This window comes from Aythya ferina (assembly GCF_964211825.1).
Source record: "Aythya ferina genome assembly, chromosome: 7".
Lineage (NCBI taxonomy): Eukaryota > Metazoa > Chordata > Aves > Anseriformes > Anatidae > Aythya > Aythya ferina.
Genome location: NC_140302.1, coordinates 23,370,949 through 23,389,144, shown reverse-complemented (window position 1 = coordinate 23,389,144; position 18,196 = coordinate 23,370,949). Strand labels below are relative to the sequence as shown.

The 18,196-nt window shown below is 70.4% G+C and overlaps 4 protein-coding genes across 5 annotated transcripts; 3 read left to right on the top strand and 1 right to left on the bottom strand.

Annotated features, from left to right (window-relative positions):
- Positions 1–47: 47 nt before the first annotated feature.
- On the top strand, positions 48–899 carry MARVELD1 (MARVEL domain containing 1). Its single transcript, XM_084525830.1, has one exon. The coding sequence runs from the start codon at positions 227–229 to the stop codon at positions 752–754; it is 528 nt and encodes a 175-aa protein (XP_084381956.1). The 5' UTR covers positions 48–226; the 3' UTR covers positions 755–899.
- Positions 900–1,411: 512 nt separating this feature from the next.
- ZFYVE27 (zinc finger FYVE-type containing 27) lies at positions 1,412–6,478 on the top strand. The gene is given in 11 exon segments (XM_084525829.1): positions 1,412–2,434; positions 2,515–2,662; positions 2,664–2,857; positions 2,985–3,080; positions 3,241–3,353; positions 3,630–3,760; positions 4,043–4,114; positions 4,463–4,607; positions 4,838–4,884; positions 5,551–5,632; positions 5,770–6,478. Coding segments are annotated over 11 exon segments (1,971 nt in total). The 5' UTR covers positions 1,412–1,556; the 3' UTR covers positions 5,835–6,478.
- A 695-nt stretch (positions 6,479–7,173) lies between these two features.
- Positions 7,174–10,085, bottom strand: SFRP5 (secreted frizzled related protein 5). The gene is made up of 3 exons (XM_084526561.1): positions 9,548–10,085; positions 8,929–9,006; positions 7,174–8,568 (listed from the first exon to the last, which is right to left on the bottom strand). The coding sequence occupies exons 1-3, from the start codon at positions 10,080–10,082 to the stop codon at positions 8,228–8,230; spliced, it is 954 nt and encodes a 317-aa protein (XP_084382687.1). The 5' UTR covers positions 10,083–10,085; the 3' UTR covers positions 7,174–8,227.
- A 2,284-nt stretch (positions 10,086–12,369) lies between these two features.
- On the top strand, positions 12,370–17,227 carry GOLGA7B (golgin A7 family member B). Of its 2 annotated transcripts, none has more exons than XM_084526603.1 (5): positions 12,370–12,434; positions 16,011–16,136; positions 16,522–16,674; positions 16,808–16,909; positions 17,045–17,227. In XM_084526603.1, the coding sequence occupies exons 1-5, from the start codon at positions 12,378–12,380 to the stop codon at positions 17,147–17,149; spliced, it is 543 nt and encodes a 180-aa protein (XP_084382729.1). In that variant the 5' UTR covers positions 12,370–12,377; the 3' UTR covers positions 17,150–17,227. The 2 variants fall into 2 exon arrangements, with proteins under 2 accessions (XP_084382729.1, XP_084382730.1); XM_084526604.1 differs by lacking the exon at positions 12,370–12,434 and adding an exon at positions 15,294–15,333 and having other exon boundaries at positions 17,045–17,226.
- Positions 17,228–18,196: the final 969 nt, after the last annotated feature.

The following is an 18,196-nucleotide window of genomic DNA, read 5'->3' as shown; positions in this document are numbered from 1 at the left end:
GGGAGGGGCCGGGAGGGGCTCGGCCGAACCCCGCCCGGCGGCGGCGGGCAGCGGCAGGCCCCCGGGCGTCCGGTGGGCCGTCGGAAGGCGGGGCGGGGGAGGAGGAGAGAGGCCCCGCGCGGGGGGACCGCTACGCGCCAGATGTTTGGCAGCGGCCGGCGGCCCGAATCGCTGCCGGGGCGCTGAGTCCCGCCCGAGCCGCTCCGCAGCGAGGCAGGGCCCCGCCATGGCCCGCACCGCTCCCCCCGCCGCCCCGCCGCCCCCGGGGCCGCCGGCCCGCGGCTCGCTCAGCCTGCACCGCGCCTACCTGCGGAGCCCCCTGGGGCTGCTGCGCCTGGGGCAGCTGGTGATGGGCGCCGCCTTCTGGGTCACCGTGGCGGCCCACAAGTACGAGGGGGCGGCCCACTTCGCCCTCTTCGCCGCCGTCCTCGTCTGGCTCCTCACCCTGGCCCTCTTCGGCCTCAGCCTGCTGGGGCGCTGGGCGCTGGTGCCCTGGCTGGGCTCCCGCTGGCTGCTCACCAACCTGCTGCACGACCTGGCGCTGGCCGTGGGGCTCTACGCGGCCGCCACCGGCATCATGGGCTACAAGGCCGGGCGCAAGAGCTACTGCAACCTGCCGGGCTACAGCCAGCAGTGCCTGTACGGCGCCTACCTGAGCGCCTCCGTCTGCGGGGCCGTCACCGCCTGCCTGTACCTCTTCTCCGGGCTCTACTGCCTGTCACGGCGCTGCCGGGACCAACGCGACATCATCTGAGACCCCGCGGCACTCGGCTCCCCTCCTCCCCGCGCGTGGACGGACCGCAGCCCCCCTTCAGGACACCGTGACCCCGCCGCCTGGCCCCTCCTGGCTGACTGCACCGCGCTTCCTCCGGAGACTCCCGCACGGATGGGTGGACAGACAGACAGACAGACAGAGGCCTCCCCCGAGCACGGCTTGCCCCGCGTCCCGCCGGGACAGCGTGGACACCCGCCTGCTGCTCGGCCCCTTTCGCACCCCTGGACAGAAAGATGATGGACGGACGTAGGCGAGTCGAAGGACCCGAACGGGATGCCCTCAAGCGGGACCCTGATTTCTGGGAGCCCCGCGGGGCCCTGCCCAACTCCCCCGCCCCAGGCCCCGCAGACGCCCCGTGCTCAGGTGGGTGCCAACGCTGCCCCCAGCGGGAGAGGGAGCCCGGCCTGGAGGAGCCGAGCGAGGGGCAGGGGTGGGCACAGCCCCCCCAGCCCGCCGGCAGCCCCTCGTGCCGTGCCCAGCGCTTGTGTTGTTGTTCTCTAATGGAGGCTGAGATTTTGGCTTCCCCAGCCCGGGCCCCTCCTCCTGCCCAGCCTGAACACGTCTGCTTTCTTCCTGCAACTGCGCGGGGCGCAGCCCCTCCCCGCCCCGCAGACACCCGCGGCCCGCTCCGGATGCTTGGCACAGCTCCCCCCGGCCGTGCCTCCGCCCTGCCCCGCTCAGCGGCCGGGCACCGAAGCCTCCGGCGCCGCCAAAGCCTCCAGCGGCTGCCGCCCCCCGGGCAGGGCAGGGCAGGGCAGGGCAGGGCAGGGCGGGGGGCTGAATGCCTCTGCCCTCGGGGCTGGAGCCGGCTGCCCCCGGGGCCAACGGGGCTTTTGTGCGCAGCTCCCCGGCTCCGGCTCTGCCCCGCGGGGAGGGGGCGACCCCGACCCACCGGGACCCACCGGGACCCACCGGGACCCACCGGGCGGACACCGGCGGCGGGGCCAGGAGCGGCCCCGACGGAGCCGGGGGGCGTCGGGGGAGCACGGCCGCGCCCCCGCCTGCTGGGGACGCGCCCCCTGCGCCGCGGGGCCGTGCCCGACGCCTCCTCCGCTGCCGGGGGGGGCCCCGCAGCCCCGTGCCCGGGCCGGTCCCCGCACGGTGCCCCCCGCGCCCGGTCCCCGCGTACCCCCCGCGTGCCCCCCGCAGCCCCCGGGCTCGGCTCCCCAATAAAGGCTTTGTCGGCGCTGCCTGCGTGTCTGGGCCTTCACTGGGGGCGGGGGGGCACCGGGAGGGGGGGGAGCGGGGAGCGGGGAGCGGGGCACCGGGAGCGGGGCGGGTACCGGGAGCGGGGCGATGGCCGCGCGCCGCCACTTCCGCCCTTCCCCTTGCCCTCACGGGGGCGGGGACTCCGCGCTTCGCCCCGCCCCCTCCTCCCCGTCCTCGCTCTCCGATTGGCGCCGCGCGCGTGACGTCACTCCGCAGCGGGGCGCGCTCCGGGAAGGCTCCCGCCATGCAGGAGGCGGCGGCGGCGGCAGCGGGGGGGGGCGGCGGCGGCGCCGAGGCGGTGCCGGGCGGGGCCGAGCCCCCTGCCCCGGAGCCGCCCCCCGGCAAAGCGGCCGCCTTCGACCTGCTGGGGCTGGTGCGCAGCTACCGGCGGCTGGAGCTGTACCTGGAGCCGCTGCGGGACGCCGCCCAGGCCGTGCGCTGCCTGCTCCGGTAGGTGCGGGGCGGGCCGGGGGCTGCCGGTGCCTGCCGGTGCTGCCCGCCCCTGGCCGCGCCTTGTCCCCCCCCCGCAGGTGGCAGCGGCCGCTGTGCTCCCTGCTGGCCTGCCTCGGCATCAACCTCCTGCTGCTCACCTTGGACCGAGGTGGGTGCGGGGGGGGGTCCCCGGTGCTCCCCGTGCTGGTCCCGGTGTCACGGGGCGTAACGGGGCGTAACGGGGTGCCCTACAGCCGCCTGGTACTCGGTGCTGGCCGTGCTGGTGCTGCTGCCCGCCCTGCTGGGCTACCTGCAGGAGACGTGCCGTGCCCGGCCGGCGCAGCGGGAGCTGGCTCGCAGCAGGAGGCACAGCGTGCGCAGGGAGGAGCTGCGCAGCGTGCGCCTGTCCCGCCAGGAGGCCCTCGCCCAGGTCAAGGGCTTGTGAGTGTCCCCACGATGTCCCCTGCCACCGGGCGTCACCCCCCCCCGGGGGGTTATAGGGGCGCCCGGCGGCCCGGCTGTGTGTGTGTGTCCGGGGGGTGTCTGTGAGCCGGGGGTCTCGTTGCAGCCTGATCCAGCTGGAGGGCTTCCTGAGCGCGCTGTGCTGCAGCTGCGAGGCGGCGTACCGGGTGCTGCACTGGGAGAACCCCGCTGTGTCTTCCCAGTGAGTGGGGCCGCGGTGGGCACCCCCGGGTGGAGATGGGGGGGGGGTCCGAGGGGCTGTGATTGATGTGCTTGGGGAGGGTGGGCAGAGGAAAGGGGGGGTTTGTGCTGTAGGGGGCACTGATCTGCCTCGTCCGATGCGTCCTGCTGCGCCTCCCCAGGTTCTACGGGGCGCTGCTGGGCTCTGTCTGCATCCTCTACCTGCTGCCGCTCTGCTGGGTCATGGCCATCCTCAACAGCACCCTCTTCCTGGGCAACCCCCAGTTCTACCAAGGTGAGAGCCCTCCCTGGAGGCGGTCTGCGTGGGGGGGGCTGGGGAGAGGCCCCCTGAGGCTGGGCTCCCTGCCCTCCTCCTCTCCCAGTGCCCCTGTGTGGGGCTCTCCATGGGACCTGTCCCCAGCCCAGCGGCTCCCGACGGGTGTGTGGGCAGAGGGGGGCTCAGGGCACGGCAGGGAAGGCTCCTGTGTGCTCACAGCCCTCCTGCGAGGCTCTGACAGCTGCTGGGGAAACGGGAATGCCCCTGGCTGCAGCCCTGGTCCCCTCTCACCAGTGATGAAGGAGCTCAAGGCCTCCATCGAGCAGTGTCTGGGCACCAAACCCCTCGAGAGCATCCCGGAGCCTGCCGAGCCCCTGCCTGCTGCCGCCCCCCCGGACCGGACCCCCACGCCCACCAGCACGGAGGTGAGGGGCGGCAGGGCTGGGGCGAGTGGGGTGGGAGCTGTGGGGCCACCGGGGCTGGCTGTGCCTCCGTCCCTCTGCCCACGGGCAGTTTTGGTGTGCCTGGCCTCAGAGCCCATCCCGAGGGGCTGCCCTGCACTGCTGGGGTCTTGGCTCGATCCCACTGCATGTTTAGAGCCTCACCCCACCTGGGGACTCGCCCTATGGGGCTGCTGGGGGGCTCTTGGAGGCGGGGGTCCTGCTGTGGGCAGGGATGGGGTGGGCAGGACTCTGAATCTCTTGCAGGACCTTACCCCTGGCAGCGTGGAGGAAGCGGAGGAGGCAGAGCCTGATGAAGAGTTCAAGGATGCTATCGAGGTTTGGGCCTGGCGGGGAGCGGGTTGGCCCTATAGGGTGGCTGAGAGGGGCAGGGGAGGAGCAGGGTCGGTGCTGGGGAGGGCAGGAGCGGGGCCGGGCGCCTCTCAGCCTGGCTCCACCTGTACTGCCTGTCCTTTTGTCCCATGCTGCGGGGAAGGAGAACCAGCTGCTGGTCCTGGTGAGTAGCACATTGCTGGGCTGTGCAGGGGGCGTCGGCTCCTGGCTGCCTGCGCTGGGTTTGGTTTGGTTTGGCGGTGCCTCGTGGCCATGCCGGGCAGCTCCCCGCTTTCCTGCCCGTCCCTGGGGGCAGGCTGTCCCGCAGCCCCCACCGCCCCCTGCTCTGCGCAGGAGGACGACGAGGGCTCTCAGTGCTCAGCAGACTTCGACCTCAGCCTCCCGGACAACGGCTTCATGAGCAAAAACGACGTGATCCGCAGCAAGGTGTCGCGCCTGACCGAGCGCCTGCGCAAGCGCTACCCCAGCAACAATTTTGGTGAGGCTGGGGGCCCGCACTGCGGGGTCTGTGCTGCTCCCAGTGCACAGCCACGTGAAGCAGTGTGCTGTGGTGCCTGCTGGGGCTGTGCTGGCACCTCCAGCGGCCTCCCCCTCACCAGGGGGTGTTTGCGCCCCTCCTGGGACGAGCAGGGGTTGCGGGGTCTTTACAGCAGGCGTGGGGGGTCCCAGGGAGCAGAGCCCTGCCTGACCCTGCCCTGTCTGTCCCAGGGAGCTGCACGGGCTGTGGAGCCACCTTCTCCGTGCTGAAGAAGAGGGTGAGTCTTCGGCTTCTCCTCACTGCCCCAGCGAGCTGTTGACAGCGGCTGGAACAACTTGGCTCTGCCCTTCTGCTGCAGCTCCGGCTGCCCTCGGTCCCGGCGTGGCAGCGGGTGACCTCAGCTAAGTGCTGGGTGTTGTCACATACCGGCTGCTGCCAGGGAGCCTTTGTGCCTTGGGAAGCTGCCCCAGGCTCACCCGCACGTGCGGCCGTGCGAGGCGCCTGCTCCGTGCCCTGGTTTAGCTGTTGCTATCTCAGCACTTGCCAGCACTTCCTCATCCCTGCTCCGGATGGGTATTGATGGCTCTCTCCCTGCTGCCTCCCGAGCTCCAGACTCAGGGCTCCCTCCCTTTTCTGCTGGGTTAGCCTGATGCAGATTTGGCAGTCTCCGGAGCTTGCATCCCTCCAGGATTACAGCATAGGAAATTGCAGTCTGTAAACCTCCCGGAGCCTGTGGCTGCAGTGCTCTCCTGTGGTGTTGGAGCATACTTGCATGCATGGGCACCTTGTCCTGCTGTTGTTGTTGTCGGGCTGTCTTTCTGTTACCAGGGCTCTCGCCCCCTCTCCCCTCCAGCCGGGGATGCTGCTGGCAGTGCCCTGGCCCTGGAGCTTGCCGGGCAGCTCCCGGTGCTGCTGTTAATGCCCCACCTCTGTCTCTCCCCAGCGGAGCTGCAGTAACTGTGGGAACAGCTTCTGCTCCAGGTGTTGCTCCTTCAAAGTCCCCAAGGCCGTGATGGGAGCCACGGGTGAGTGGAAGGGGGAGGCGGGCGGCGTGTGCCCCCTCCCTTGAGGGGTCTGCAGCAGGTCGTGGCTGCGATCCCAAGCCCTCAGCGGGTGCTGTGGTGGAAGGGGGGTGCCTGACACCTGCTTTCTTCCTTCCCAGCCCCCGAGGCTCAGAGGGAGACGGTGTTCGTGTGCGCGCTGTGCAACCAGGTGCTCACCAAGTGAGCGCTCACCAAGCTCCTGGGCCCCTGCCCTTGCTGCCAGGAGCCCGCTTCCCTGCGTGGTGTCAGCACCCTGCCAGAGGACGTCTGTGCTCGCTGCTCCCCCTGCCAGCACGGGGCTGGGGGCAGACCCAGGCGGTGCCTGCTGCTCCACGGGTCCCTGCGGCTGCCCCCACCAGCCCCGTTTGCTCAGGGGGGCTCCCCAGCACTGACTGCGCCCTGCTGAGAGCTCGCCCGGGGCCTGGCTCAGTGATGGAGCAGCCGTCCTCCCTCCTCCTGGCCCTACCTCCACCTCCTGGCAGGGGCACAGCAGCCTCGGGCTCTGTCCTGCCCTTCCTGAGCACCGTGCGGGGTGGGGTGACTGCTTTTGGGATCAAGTCAGAGCTCTGCCTGCGTTCCCAGGAGCCGTGACCTCGGTCCTGGCTCGGCTGAGGCCCTGCTCATCCCTCCCCTGCTCCTTGGCCTCGCTGCCTTCAGGTTTAGCCCCCGTCCCCCTCCCCGTTTGGCTGTAGCCGAGGGTCAGTGAGGGCTGGGCTGCGGCGAGAGCCCTCCGAGTTGGTGCTGCTCTGTGCGTAGTGACTGCTGCTTCTGCTGCAGGTAACGGCTGTGTACATAGGGGATGCCCAATAAAGCTCTTGCCACCAGCCAGACCTCGCCTTGCCCCTACAAAAACCATCCCATTCCCTCGTGTCTCCGCAGCCTTGGCTCCTCTCTCCTGCGTGTCTCCCGTTCCCCGGGGCTGGGCGCTGCGTGGAGCTGCTCCTTGGCTGTGCCAGGGCCTGATCCTGGTGCCGGGGGGCGAGCTGCGTGCCCTGCCCAGGCGGTGGTCCCGGCAGCCGCCCGTCCGCACAAGGGTGACCTTTCCCTGCGCCAACAGCGCAGCTCGCAGCTATCCCAGGAATGTGACCCTGGCTGCTGTGCAGCTGGGAACGGCCGCGGCCGGGCCCCCCGCCAGCCAGCTGCAGCTCCCCGGGGGGGGCCGGGCCCTGGGGCTGGCAGTGCCCCCACCCCCGGGCTGACACCCACCGGCGGGGGGATGCTCTGGGGGCGCGGGTCTGGGGGTACCCCGTGGTGCGGGGCAGCCTCTGGGCTCCTGGACCCCCCTGGGGAAATTTGGGGAGAAGCTGAACTCTGCGTGCCCAAAATGCGCTGGGGGGGTGTTGGGGGGATGCTGGTGTGCGGAGGGCCAGCTCGGGCCGGGGCACAGGGAGAAGTTACTCATCTTCCTGCAGCCAGCCCTTGGCAGGACGCGGGCCGTGTCCATGTGTGCCCAAAGGCCCCGCAGGAGGAGCTCGGTGACGCAAAGCACAGAGGGCTACAGATAACCGCAGGCTGCGGGAGGGGGGATTTATTTGCGCCCTCCCCGTTCTGCTCTCACATAGCTGCTGCTGTTCATGCCCACGGCAGCGCGCTCGGCAGCCTCGGGCGGAAAATACCTCCCAGCAATAGTGGAGTTTTTCTCCCCCTGTTTTTTTCCACCTTGGCCGGAGCAGAACCCACCTGCCCCTGCGCCCTGCGCCTTGCTGGCTGCGGGGCTGGAGCACACCCCGGGTTTGGTGCCCCAGCGTGGGGCAGGTGGGTAAGCAGGGCTGGGGCAGGACGGGGGCACCCTGCTGTCCCCTGAGCAGCCGGCCTGGGGTTCTGCTGGCACCCACGCCCTGGGGTGCCCGGGGATGGGGCTGCCCCATCCCGCATCTGCAGCCTCCCTGTGCGCACCCCAAAGCTCCCAGCCCTCTGCAGCTCCTGGAGCTGCGGATCGAGCCAGGACCCTTGGCTGCCCCGTCCCCTGCTTCCCAGGGTTCCGAGAGCCACAGGGAGCAGGACCCAGGCTTCTCCGAGGCAGAATAATTTACTGGGGGGGGGTCAGGTTGGGATGGGGGGATGTGGGGTGCAGCGGGGCTGGGTTGGAGGTGGGCTCCCCCCTATTGAGCCGAGTGGGATGGGAGGGCTGGGGAAGCCCAGGCAGTGGCTGTGCACCTCCAGGCACTTGGCTGTGGGAGCTGGGGGCAGTCTGTGGGCAGCAAGGAGCTGCCCACAGCCTTGGCATGGGGGGGTCCATGGAAAATGGGGGGGGGGTGATCCAGGGCTGGGGCACGAGCTCTGTGGGACGGGACACGGGATGGGGATGCTCTGGGGGGCTGGAGGAGGGATTGGGGGAGGCTGAGGGTCAGAGTCACATCATCAGGAACTGGGCAGGGGGTTGGGGTCTCAAGGCAGCCAAGGAACAAGCAGGGAGGCAGGGCAGGGGTCCTGGGGGTGCAGAGCTGGGCGTTCAGGAGGGGCAGGGGTCCTGGGTGCAGGTCGAGGCTCCCTTGAATGCAGCTGGGGATCTCCGGGGTCCTGGGGTGCCACCAGGGGTGCGGAGCAGGGCGAGTGCAGGAGTCCCGGGGCAGAGCCCTAGTGCTGCCCGGCCCCGTAGAGCAGGGGGTGGTAGAGGGGGCAGGGGTAGGAGAACATGAACTTGACGGCGAACTTCATCTCCTTGTTGTGCTTCTGCCAGGGGTAGATGGCGAGGAGGAGCAGGCGGCCGCCCGCCTTGCGGCCCATCACCAGGAAGCTGCCGCCGAGGCTGTCGAGCTGGGGACAGGGGCAGGAGCCCGCGTTCCTCATGTGCAGCACCAGCTTCTTGGTGTCCTTGCGCTTGAGGGGGCCCAGCTTCAGCACCTTCTTCTTCTGGGCGGCCACCAGGCGCCGCTCCCCGTTCTCCTCTGTCACCTCCTTGATGCGCATCTTCACCACTGCGTGGGGACAGCCGGGGGCACTGCTGGGGCTGTGTGGGGGCTGCTGGGGGCACGGCTGGGGTTGGGGGCGGGTGTCTGTGCAGGACGGGGTGCAGCAAGTCCCTGGGGCTGGGTCCTGATGAAGGGTCTTGGGGGAAATCACTGCCTGATGCCCCGTTCTGCCTGTCCCCCACACTTGCCCTATCTCTGAGGCACCCCAAATCATACCCGGGGTCCAAGGGAAGGGCTCCAGTGGGTCCCCACGGGGCTGTCCCAGGACAGCAGTGCCTTTTGGCCAAGCCCCTACCTGGGCTGCTCCAGGGGTGGCTGGGGCTGTGGGGGGCAGGGGGTGTCGGGGAAGGGGACCCCAGCACTCACCGAAGTCGCTGGAGCACATCTGCTGCATCATGCCGTCCGCCTTGTGCTCCATCTCGCACTGCGTGCAGATCCTGGACACTGCGGGGTGACACCAGCTGCGGTCACCGGAGGCAGCTCACTGGGGACATGCTGGGGGAGCCCCAGGAGCTGTGCCAAGGTGATTGGGGGCACCCAGTCCCAGCACCCGCTTCCCACGAGGGACAGGAGTGGGGTGACCCTGCCGATGCTCTGGGGCGCAGCAGCGAGGGACAGAGGGTGCCACAACCCTCAGTGCCTGCTCTCAACCCTGTCTGCCTTTGGGTGACGTCCCTTCCCTGCCCGAGGGGACAGCCACCAGCAACCTGTGTGTGCGAGGGGGCAGCACAGGTGCAGCGCTCGGGGCTGGGTTCTTGGTGCTGCTGCCATGGGACGTGGTGAGGGGAGAGGGACACAGCTCCCGTGGTCACCCCCAGCACCGCTCCCTGCTGCCCTGGGGCAGCTCTGTGCAGGCAGCGAGGGGTGCTGAGCCAGGGCTGCTGCCCCGCTGGGGGCTGTGCTCCTTGAGGAGCAGGGATGGGGGCTCCGCGGTGGCACCCCACGTGGTGTCCCCATCCCCTGTCGCCGTGCCCTGCCCCCTTACCTGGCGGCGGGGTGGCCTGGCTGTTCCCGAACTGGACGGCGATGCAGAGGTCGTGGTCGGAGGGGAACTTGGCGCAGTGCAGCATCTCGGGCCAGGGGAAGCCGTAGGACTCCATGACGGGGGCGCAGGAGTCGCGCACCACCTCGCAGAGCGAGCGGCAGGGGTAGACGGGCCGGTCGAGGCAGACGGGGGCGAAGAGGGAGCAGAGGAAGAGCTGGGTGTCGGTGTGGCACTGCTTGGCGAGCAGGGGCACCCAGCTGCTGGCCTGCTGCTTGGCCTCGGCCATGGACTCGTGCTCCAGCAGGTTGGGCAGCCGCATGCGCTTGTAGCCCACGTCGTAGCAGAGCTGCATGTCGGCCGGGATGTCCACGCACTGCGGCTCCCGGCCGTAGAAGCGCCCGCGGGGCACGCTCTCGGGCTGCCAGCCGTAGTAGTCGTAGTGCTGCCCGCCGCCCGGTGCCAGCAGCGCCAGCAGCGCCAGCAGCGCCTGCAGCGCCGTGCCCGTGATCCTCGTGGGGACGCTCGCCCGTGGCATCGCCGCAGCCGTGCCGTGCCGAGCGGGACCCAGCCGGCTGCCTGCTGCCTGCTCCCCAGGCGCCTCCCACGCCGCCCTTTCAAAGGAGCCCGCAGGCCTCGCCGGCAGCCAATCTGCTCCTGCTGCTGGCCCCCCCCGGCCATGGCCCCCCGGCCCCACGCCAGGCCGCTCTCCCTCCCTCCCCGCCGCCAGCCCTGCCTCGCACCGCGGGGTGGGCGCACAGCGCTGCTCGGGGTGCCCCCGCAGGGTGGTTCCGCACCAGGGTGCTTCGTGCCTCCCTGCCCCGTGGGGAGGTGGTTGTGGTGCCCCCATTATCCACCGGCACATCCCCAGCCTCTCTGGTCCTGGCACGGGGTGGGGGACCCCGGTTCCTGCCCTGTCCCCCTCCCCTGGGGAGACCCCCCTGGAGTAGGGGTGCGGGGTGCAGGGGCTGGGGGTGCAGGACAGCCCGGGGACCCCATGATGCTGGAGCACCCACATGCAGGGTGCCACCTGCAGCCTCTGCTCCTCCTCTGTCCCCTTCCTCAGATCTGGGCTCTGTCACCCTATGTCACCCAGGGGCACCCCATTGAGGCAGGACGGGGGGGCTGGGGGGACATGCAGACCCTTTCCCAGGCACTTTTGGTGCCTGGGGCATGGGAAGAGCCGGAGCCCAGCGGGATGGGAAGGGGCCACATTCCCCCATCCCCTTGGAGATGGGCTGAGCAGGGGGAGCCGGGCTGAGGACCCCATTAGAAACCCATTTTTCTGCAGGGGTTATCTGGGGTGCTCCTTCCCCTTCCCGCGATCGATGCCCCAGCCTGGCCAGCGCCCCCGTGCCGCCCCCAGCCCCTGCCCTAATGGGCGGCAGAGCAAACAGCCCGCTGCAGGCAGGAGATAGCAGCTGCCCTTTGCCCCGGGCAGGGGGCAGGGACTGTCCCGAAACCCCTCCGGGAGCCATCCGCTATGGGGCCGTGCTGGCAGCCTCACCACACGCCGTGCCCATGCCTGCAGCCCGCTCTCCCTGCCTGTTTCCACCGTGCTGGGCGCAGCGCCTTGGTCCACAGCCCCCAGGGATGCTCGCTGCTGGCCTCGGGGCTGAGCTCGGCTCTCCTGGGCCAAGCCCCGGGGATGGCACCGTTAATGTGTAACCACCAGGAGCACGATAAGATAGAGCGGCCCCGTTATCAGGGCTGCCCGGTAGCAGGAGGGGAGGGTGCTGGAAGCCTCGGGTTGTCCCAGGAGGAGTGAGATTGTCTGGGGATAAACGGTGATGGGAAATAGCTAACCGGTGATGGATGGCCTGGGGCAGGGCGGCGGGGAGCTGATTGCTGTGGGCGCTCTGCTGGGAAGGGGCCAGGGAGCAGGAGCTGCAGGATGGAGCTGTTGGGGGTGTGCGGTGCCCATGCGTGGTGCTGAGCCTTGCCCCGAGCCCTACCCGAGGAGCAGCCTTGGCTGGTGGGGCTGGGGGTGGCGGGGGGGGGGACGACAAGGGGCTCCCTGCCAGCCCCTGGGCCCCCCGTCTGTCACGATGCCTTCATTAGAGCCACTGAGTCACCTCCTGGCAGCGAGGCTGGGCTTCAAAGGGTGTTCATAGGGACCGAAAGTAAAAAAAAAAAAAAAAGAAAAAAAAAAAAAAGAAAACATGCTTAAAGGACAATAGCTGGGGTGGGAAGAGGGACCTTTGCTCCTGGGGATCTGTCGCAGCTCTGGGGGGCCGTGCTGCACCCCTCAGCCCTTCCCAGCGGGGCTGCCACCCACGGGAGGTGGAGCTGGGCTGTGGCCAGGGGGATGGGATGGGATGGGATGGGATGGGTTGGGATGGGATGGGATGGGATGGGTTGGGATGGGATGGGATGGGATGGGATGGGATGGGATGGGATGGGTTGGGATGGGATGGGATGGGATGGGATGGGATGGGTTGGGATGGGGTGGGGTGGGATGGGATGGGATAGGATTGATGGGATGGCATGGGATGGCATGGGATGGCATGGGATGGGATGGGATGGGATGGGATGGGATGGGGTGGGGTGGGATGGGATGGGATAGGATTGATGGGATGGGATGGGATGGGATGGGATGGGACGGGACGGGATGGGATCGTTGCCCTCCTGCTGTGGCAGCTCCCAGGGGTGGGGATGAGCAGCACTGCCCTTCCCCACACCCTGTCTGCGCAGGCTGTGCCCATGCCCATGTCCCCAGGCCCCGCAGAGGGCTGGAGGTCTGACACTTGCTCCTGTCACTCGGCGCAGCCAGGCCACCAGCCCCGCCACCGCCTGGGTCACCCTGCCCGGCACTGCCACCGGGACGGGGGCTATGGGGGCTGCCCCCTCTGCAGTGGGGACCCCAGGGACAGCCGGCCACGGGGACACGGTAAGGGGACGTGCCCTGCAGGGGGGCTGCCCCCAGCCCTGCCCTGCTCCCCCATAAAGGCACCGGTGCCGGGTTGCACCCAGCACGGAGCCCTGCCCGGCTTGCCCCGCAGTGGGGTGCCGGAGGGAGGTGAGGGCAGGGGGGGCACGGTGGGACCGAGCCGATGGGGGGGCTGCAGGACCCCCAGGGCGGCCAGGATCGGCGGTGGCCACGCACTTGCCCTGCGCCCACACACACTGGCGCTTGTCTCGCGGCCCCAGGAATGCGGCTGGCAGCGCTCCGGGCACAGCTGCGGGGCCGCGGCCGCCCTGGCGCCCTCCCAACCCCTCGGTGGCTCCTGCCCCGGCTCGTAAATCCTGCGAGCACACAGAGCCGTGTGTGTGCCGCTCTGCGCCGCCTGCCCGACCCCCGGCCCCGTGCGGGGCAGGGATGGGGCAGGGACCGCATGGGGACCCCTGGGCACGAGGCCGCGGGGCGAGCCCCTTCCCTCGCCTTGTTTCTGGGGACGTGGGGACCTCCGGGCAGCGCTGCGCCCCCCACCCTGTTGTGCAGAGGGCAGGGGAGGTGTGGGAGCCAGCCCTCGCCCAGCCTGGCTTCCCAGCAGGAAGCTTTGCAGAAGCTGGGTCGTGATTTTGGGCACCTCCTGCCCAAACCGCATCCCTCCCTGCCCGCTTGCTAACAGAGCCAGCAGCGCGTGGGACCTGGTGCTGCACCCCCCTGGCCACACACCCCTCGGGTGGGCACGGCCAGCCCTGGGGACAGCGGTGTCCCCTCCCTCGGGGTGCTCAGACTGTGGGCAGTTTGGGGCAGCGTCCCTCTGGAGCAGCACCTCCCGCACCGAGGGCCACGCTGGGGTGCCTGGAGCTGTTTGCTGGCGGCTCGGGGTGTGGGGGACGTCCCCCCCCGTGCTGACACACACCCACACACCTGGTGCCTCCGGGAAAGGTTATCAGCTATCCTCCTCGCCTCCCAAATGTCACCGTTGTCCTCGGCAGGGCAGTGAGCTCACGGCCCCCCCTTGCTGTTCATCCAAGCCCCCCCAGCACCGTGTGAAGCAGCTGCCAGGGCTGGCACTGCCCGGGGTCCTTTTGAAGTGGAGCCGGGAGCTGCTGACAGCCCCGCTGGGTGGCTGCGGGCTGAGGAGGGGGCTCTGCACTCTCAGATGCAGGTTGCAGGATGGGGCTGCGGGGGGGTCCCCTCTAAAGGTCCACATCCACCGTGCCAGGAGTGATGGGAAGGTCGGGGTTGCGGGCAGGGGGTGCAGCTCCGTGCACCAGGGGATGTAGTGGTGGCACCCCCTGCTCCTGCACCCCTGTCCTGTGGGGTGGAGGGCTCTGGAGCAGGGAACAGTGGGAATAAAGGCAGCTCCTGCAGCAGCCGTGCCCGCCTCTGCTGCCAGGCAGCCTAAAAATAGCCCCCTGGCAATGTGGGGGGAGAAGGGCCGTCTGCTTACAGCTGCAAAGCCCACGGTGGGGCATCAGGCGGGGGGGTCTGGCTGGCCTGGGGGGCTCTAGGGGGCTGCGTGGGGCTGGGCAGTGCCATGGGGCAGGTCCCTGACACTGGGCAAGGCTTGGTTCTGGGTGATGAGGCCACACGGCAGCTCCCTTGGGACAGCAGCACTGCGGGGTGCATCAGGTGGGCAGAGCCCGGGGGATGCATCCGGGGGCGGCAGGGACAGCTGGGCCCCCCCCGGCTGCTGTCGGCCCCTCGCCACCGCGTGGGAGAGCGAACCTCATCTCCTGGCAGGGGAGACATTGCCATGGAAACTGGCACGGCCGCTGCCAGGCGGTGACGTGGTGTGGCACGGGAAGGGGCTGGCGAGCGGGGCCTGGCTCTGGGGGCATCCGGGGACACCCCGGGGTGTGCCAGCCTGGGCCCGTGGGTGCACGGGTGGGTGCCTGCATGAGTGTGGGTGCACGCCTGTGCCTGTGCGCATCCCCAGCTGTGTCCGTGAGCATCCCCAGCTGTGTGCATCCCAGCTGTGTCTGTGCACTTCTCTATTTATGTGCCAACCCCAGCTGTGTGCCTGTCCCCAGCTGTGTGCACATTGCCAGGGCTGTGTCACCCTGCACCCTGCCGGGTGTCCCCAGGCGCTGTGGGGCAGGCTGGCCGCCCTTCTGCCCCGCACAGGCCCTGAGCCCCCAGCCACCAGCCCTCACCCCCTTCCCTGCTGCGCCACCCCCTCCTCCTCCTCTGGGGACAGCGCCTGTTTTCTGCCCGTTTGCCTTCCCCTGGCTCTAATTGAGCTGTCACCGGGCAGAGATAACGGGGAATTCGTTAGCGCTCCCCTTTGATGTCTGCCTGCGCCCTGACCGCAGCCCTCTCTCTGCAGCCGCAAATTCTGCCCGAGCAGCACCCAGCAACGCGCCCCGGCGGGGCGGGCTGCCAGCCCCACTGCCGGCCCCCCCGGCACCCTCCCCACAGCAGCCAGCCCCATAAGCACCCCCAGCACCCTCCCCGGGGCACCCACCCCCCAAACGCCCCCGGCACCCTCCCCAAGGCAGCCACCCAAGCGCCCCGTGCGCCCTCCCCAGGGCGGCCACCCCCAAGCCCCCCCGGCGGCACCCCCCCGGCAGCCGTTTCCCCGTCCCCCTGCGCCCCCCCCGGGGCGGTGCAGCCCCTCCGGGGGTTCCCCGCTAACGGCTGCGGGCGCCCATCCCCGCGGCCTCGGGTCCGGCCCGGGCGGCTGCGCACACGGGGCCGTGCCGGGCCCGCCTCCGCCTCCGCCGCTCGGCTCGGCAGCACCGCGGACAGCGCCGGTGCCGCCCGCCCGGCTCGGCTCGGCTCGGCTCGGCTCGGCCCGGCCCCGCGGACAGCTCCGCTTCTCCATCTCCCGGCCCGTTGCGGCGCGGCACGGCTCGGCACGGCCCGGGGCGCACGGCGCGCCATGGCCACCGAGGTGGGTGCGGGAACCGCCCGGTGCGGGGCTGCGGCGGGGACCGGCCCCGGGGAGGGGACAGAACCGAACCCCGCTCTGCCCCGGGCTGGGGGTCAGCGGGGTGCGGGGGGTGACAGGATGGGACCCGCCTGGGGCTGGGAGCTGGGGTCTGTGCGCACGGCTGGGTGCGGGGCCGGGGTCGGCGTGGGGTGCCCTTGCCGGAGGGGTCCGTGCGGGGCTGGGGTGCGGTGTGGGGCAGGTGGCAGGAGGCGATGGCACGCTGCACGAGGGGCACGACATGCCCTTGGCACCGCTGTCCTCCTCTCCATCCCGCTGCAACCCATGGCTGGGGGGGCTGCTGTGGGTTCTCATCCCGCGTGGGGTGCCAGGGCTGGCCGGGCCCTGCTGATCCCTTTTGTGCCGCCGTTCCCCCGCTGCACGGCCACTGCAGACCTGCTTTTGCGGCCCCCTGCTCAGCTCGTTGCCCTCCTCCTGCTGGGAAGCTGCTGGGGACCGAGGGCTGTCCCCACGCCGCCTGTGACACCCCAGGGGACACACACCACGCACGCAGCAGCCGGTGCACACGGGGACAAGCGCATGGCCCACGCGGGGGGCTCCCTGGGCATATGGCACCGCTGCCTGGGGACCCTTTCCCTGGCTGCAGCCCCCCCCGGCTCACCCCCCTGCCCCCCCCCAAGGTGCACAGCCTGCAGGAGCTGCGGCGCAGCGCGTCCCTGGCCACCAAGGTCTTTGTGCAGAGGGACTACAGCGACGGGACCACGTGCCAGTTCCAGACAAAGTTCCCCCCCGAGCTGGAGAGCCGGGTAGGGAACCCAGCGGCGTGTGTGTGTGTGTGTGGGGGGGGGGGGGGGGTGCCCTATTTTCGGTGTCCTGTGGGGCTTTGGGAGTGGGAGAGGGGTCTGAAGGCATGGGGTGTTGCAAGGCCCTGAGCCAGCTGATGCAGCTGGATTGCTGGGCAGTGCCTGGGGCAGGGTGTGAGCTGTCACTGCCCCCCTGCCCGGGGTTTGCAGGACTGGGAGGCGCTGGTGGAGGCTCGGCAGGTCTTGGCATGCAGGGGCCAGGGAGCTGAGACAGCACTGAGCAGGGAGGAGAGGTTTAAGTGGTCCCTGAGGCGCCCCAGGGAGCGGGAGGGACAGCGCAGGGGGCAGCTGCTGGCCAGGTTTGTCTTCACCGCAGCTTCTGCCCTAGATCGAGCGCCAGCTCTTCGAGGAGACCGTGAAAACTCTTAACAGCTTCTACGCCGAAGCGGAGAAGATCGGGGGCAGCTCGTACCTGGAGGGGTGCCTGGCCTGCGCCACCGCCTATTTCATCTTCCTCTGCATGGAGACGCACTACGAGAAGGTGCCAATGCCCAGGGGAGGGCGCAGGGAGCTGGAGGGGGGGCTGGAGGCCAAGTGTGGGCACCCAGGGGCTGCCAGGGTGGGGTGTCCGTGTCCTTGCTGGCAGCCCCCAGCATCCCCCTGTGCACCAGCAGGTCCTGAAGAAGATCTCCAAGTACATCCAGGAGCAGAACGAGAAGATCTACGCACCGCGGGGGCTGCTGCTCACCGACCCCCTGGAGCGTGGCATGAGGGTCGTATCCTCTGCGGCGGGGCGGTGGGGTGGGGAGGGCATCGCTGGGGGGGCACGAGGGTGAGGGAGGGGGGCAGTGGGCAGTCGGGCGGCGGGTCTGTGGCTGCCGTGCCCCCGGCTGGTCCTTAGCGGTGCCCAGATCGAGATCTCCATCTACGAGGACCGGTGCAGCAGCGGCAGCTCCAGCAGCGGCAGCTCCAGCAGCAGCAGCGGCGGCGGGGGGGGCGGCGCGGGGGGCCGGTGACTGGCAGAGAGTCCCTGCAGGGACTCGTACTGCCGGGACAGCGGCCTCTCCGAAATCCGCAGGCTGCACTACCAGAGCACCCGCTTCTGAGCCCAGAGCAGGCGGGCGGGTGGGTGGGCGGGGGGGGCCCCGGGGGCTGCCCGCTCCCCCCCGTCTGCGACGTGCCCCCCACAGCGGCTCTGCCCCTGCTCAGACCCGCTGCGGGCAGGGGCTGCTGCTGGGGCGTCCCAGGTGCTTCCCACTGAGCCAAACCAGTGCCAAAGGGCTCCCGCAGCCCCCACCCCGGGGTGCTCTGCGCCACCGCCCCTACCCCGAGCAGCCCCAGCGGGCAGCGCCCCAGTGCCTGCAGTGCCCCGGATGGGGGGCTTAGCCCCGTGCCCCCGGGGTGCCCTGCTCTTGGTGCCACGGGCCCGTCGCCCCAGTGCCACTTCGTCTGCGTGTCGGTGCTGTGCGCACCCCACACGCTGCCCATTGCTGCTCCCGGGGGCCCCGACTGCTCCGGCAGCACCCCGCTGCCTGCCCGACCCCGTGCCGTCCCCAGCGAGCCCCCTGCTCCTGCTGCTGAGCCCTCCTCTGCCCCACACGTCCTGCATGCGCCCCTCACCCCCCTGCATCGGGGGTGCCCTGCTCCCTGCACCTTGCAGAGCCCCCCCCTCTGCCCCCCAATTCTCAGCCTGTGGGGACCCCCGGCTGCAAGGAAGGGCCAGGTGGGGATTTTTGGGAATGGGGGGGGGGGCTGTTACACCCAGCACCCCTAGGAGACGAGCCCCTGCGTGGGTGCAGGGTGGAAGTGAGCCCGCGTGGCTCTCCCAGGGCTGCAGGGGGAGGGCTCTGCCCCCCAGGACCCCCCCTCAGCTCGGTCATTGTGCGCGTGGGGCCCCCAGCCCTGCTGTTCCCGCTGGGGCACCCTGCATGGAGCCCTTCAATAAACCTCACGCTTCATCCCCGCCACCTGCCCTGCCTCCTCCTGTGCCGGAGCGATGCCGGGGGCTGTGCCGGGGCTGGGCACCCCCTGGCACGATGGGGAGCACCGAGCAGGCTGTGGGG

Coding starts and splice junctions, on each gene's coding strand:
- SFRP5 (XM_084526561.1), bottom strand. CDS start 10,082: ATGCCACGGGCGAGCGTCCCCACGAGGATCACGGGCACGGCGCTGCAG. Junction 9,007..9,547: donor CCAGGCCACCCCGCCGCCAG/GTAAGGGGGCAG, acceptor GTCACCCCGCAG/TGTCCAGGATCTGCACGCAG. Junction 8,569..8,928: donor GATGTGCTCCAGCGACTTCG/GTGAGTGCTGGG, acceptor GTCCCCACGCAG/TGGTGAAGATGCGCATCAAG.
- GOLGA7B (XM_084526603.1), top strand. CDS start 12,378: ATGGGGGCTGCCCCCTCTGCAGTGGGGACCCCAGGGACAGCCGGCCAC. Junction 16,675..16,807: donor TGGAGACGCACTACGAGAAG/GTGCCAATGCCC, acceptor GTGCACCAGCAG/GTCCTGAAGAAGATCTCCAA. Junction 16,910..17,044: donor TGGAGCGTGGCATGAGGGTC/GTATCCTCTGCG, acceptor AGCGGTGCCCAG/ATCGAGATCTCCATCTACGA.
- MARVELD1 (XM_084525830.1), top strand. CDS start 227: ATGGCCCGCACCGCTCCCCCCGCCGCCCCGCCGCCCCCGGGGCCGCCG.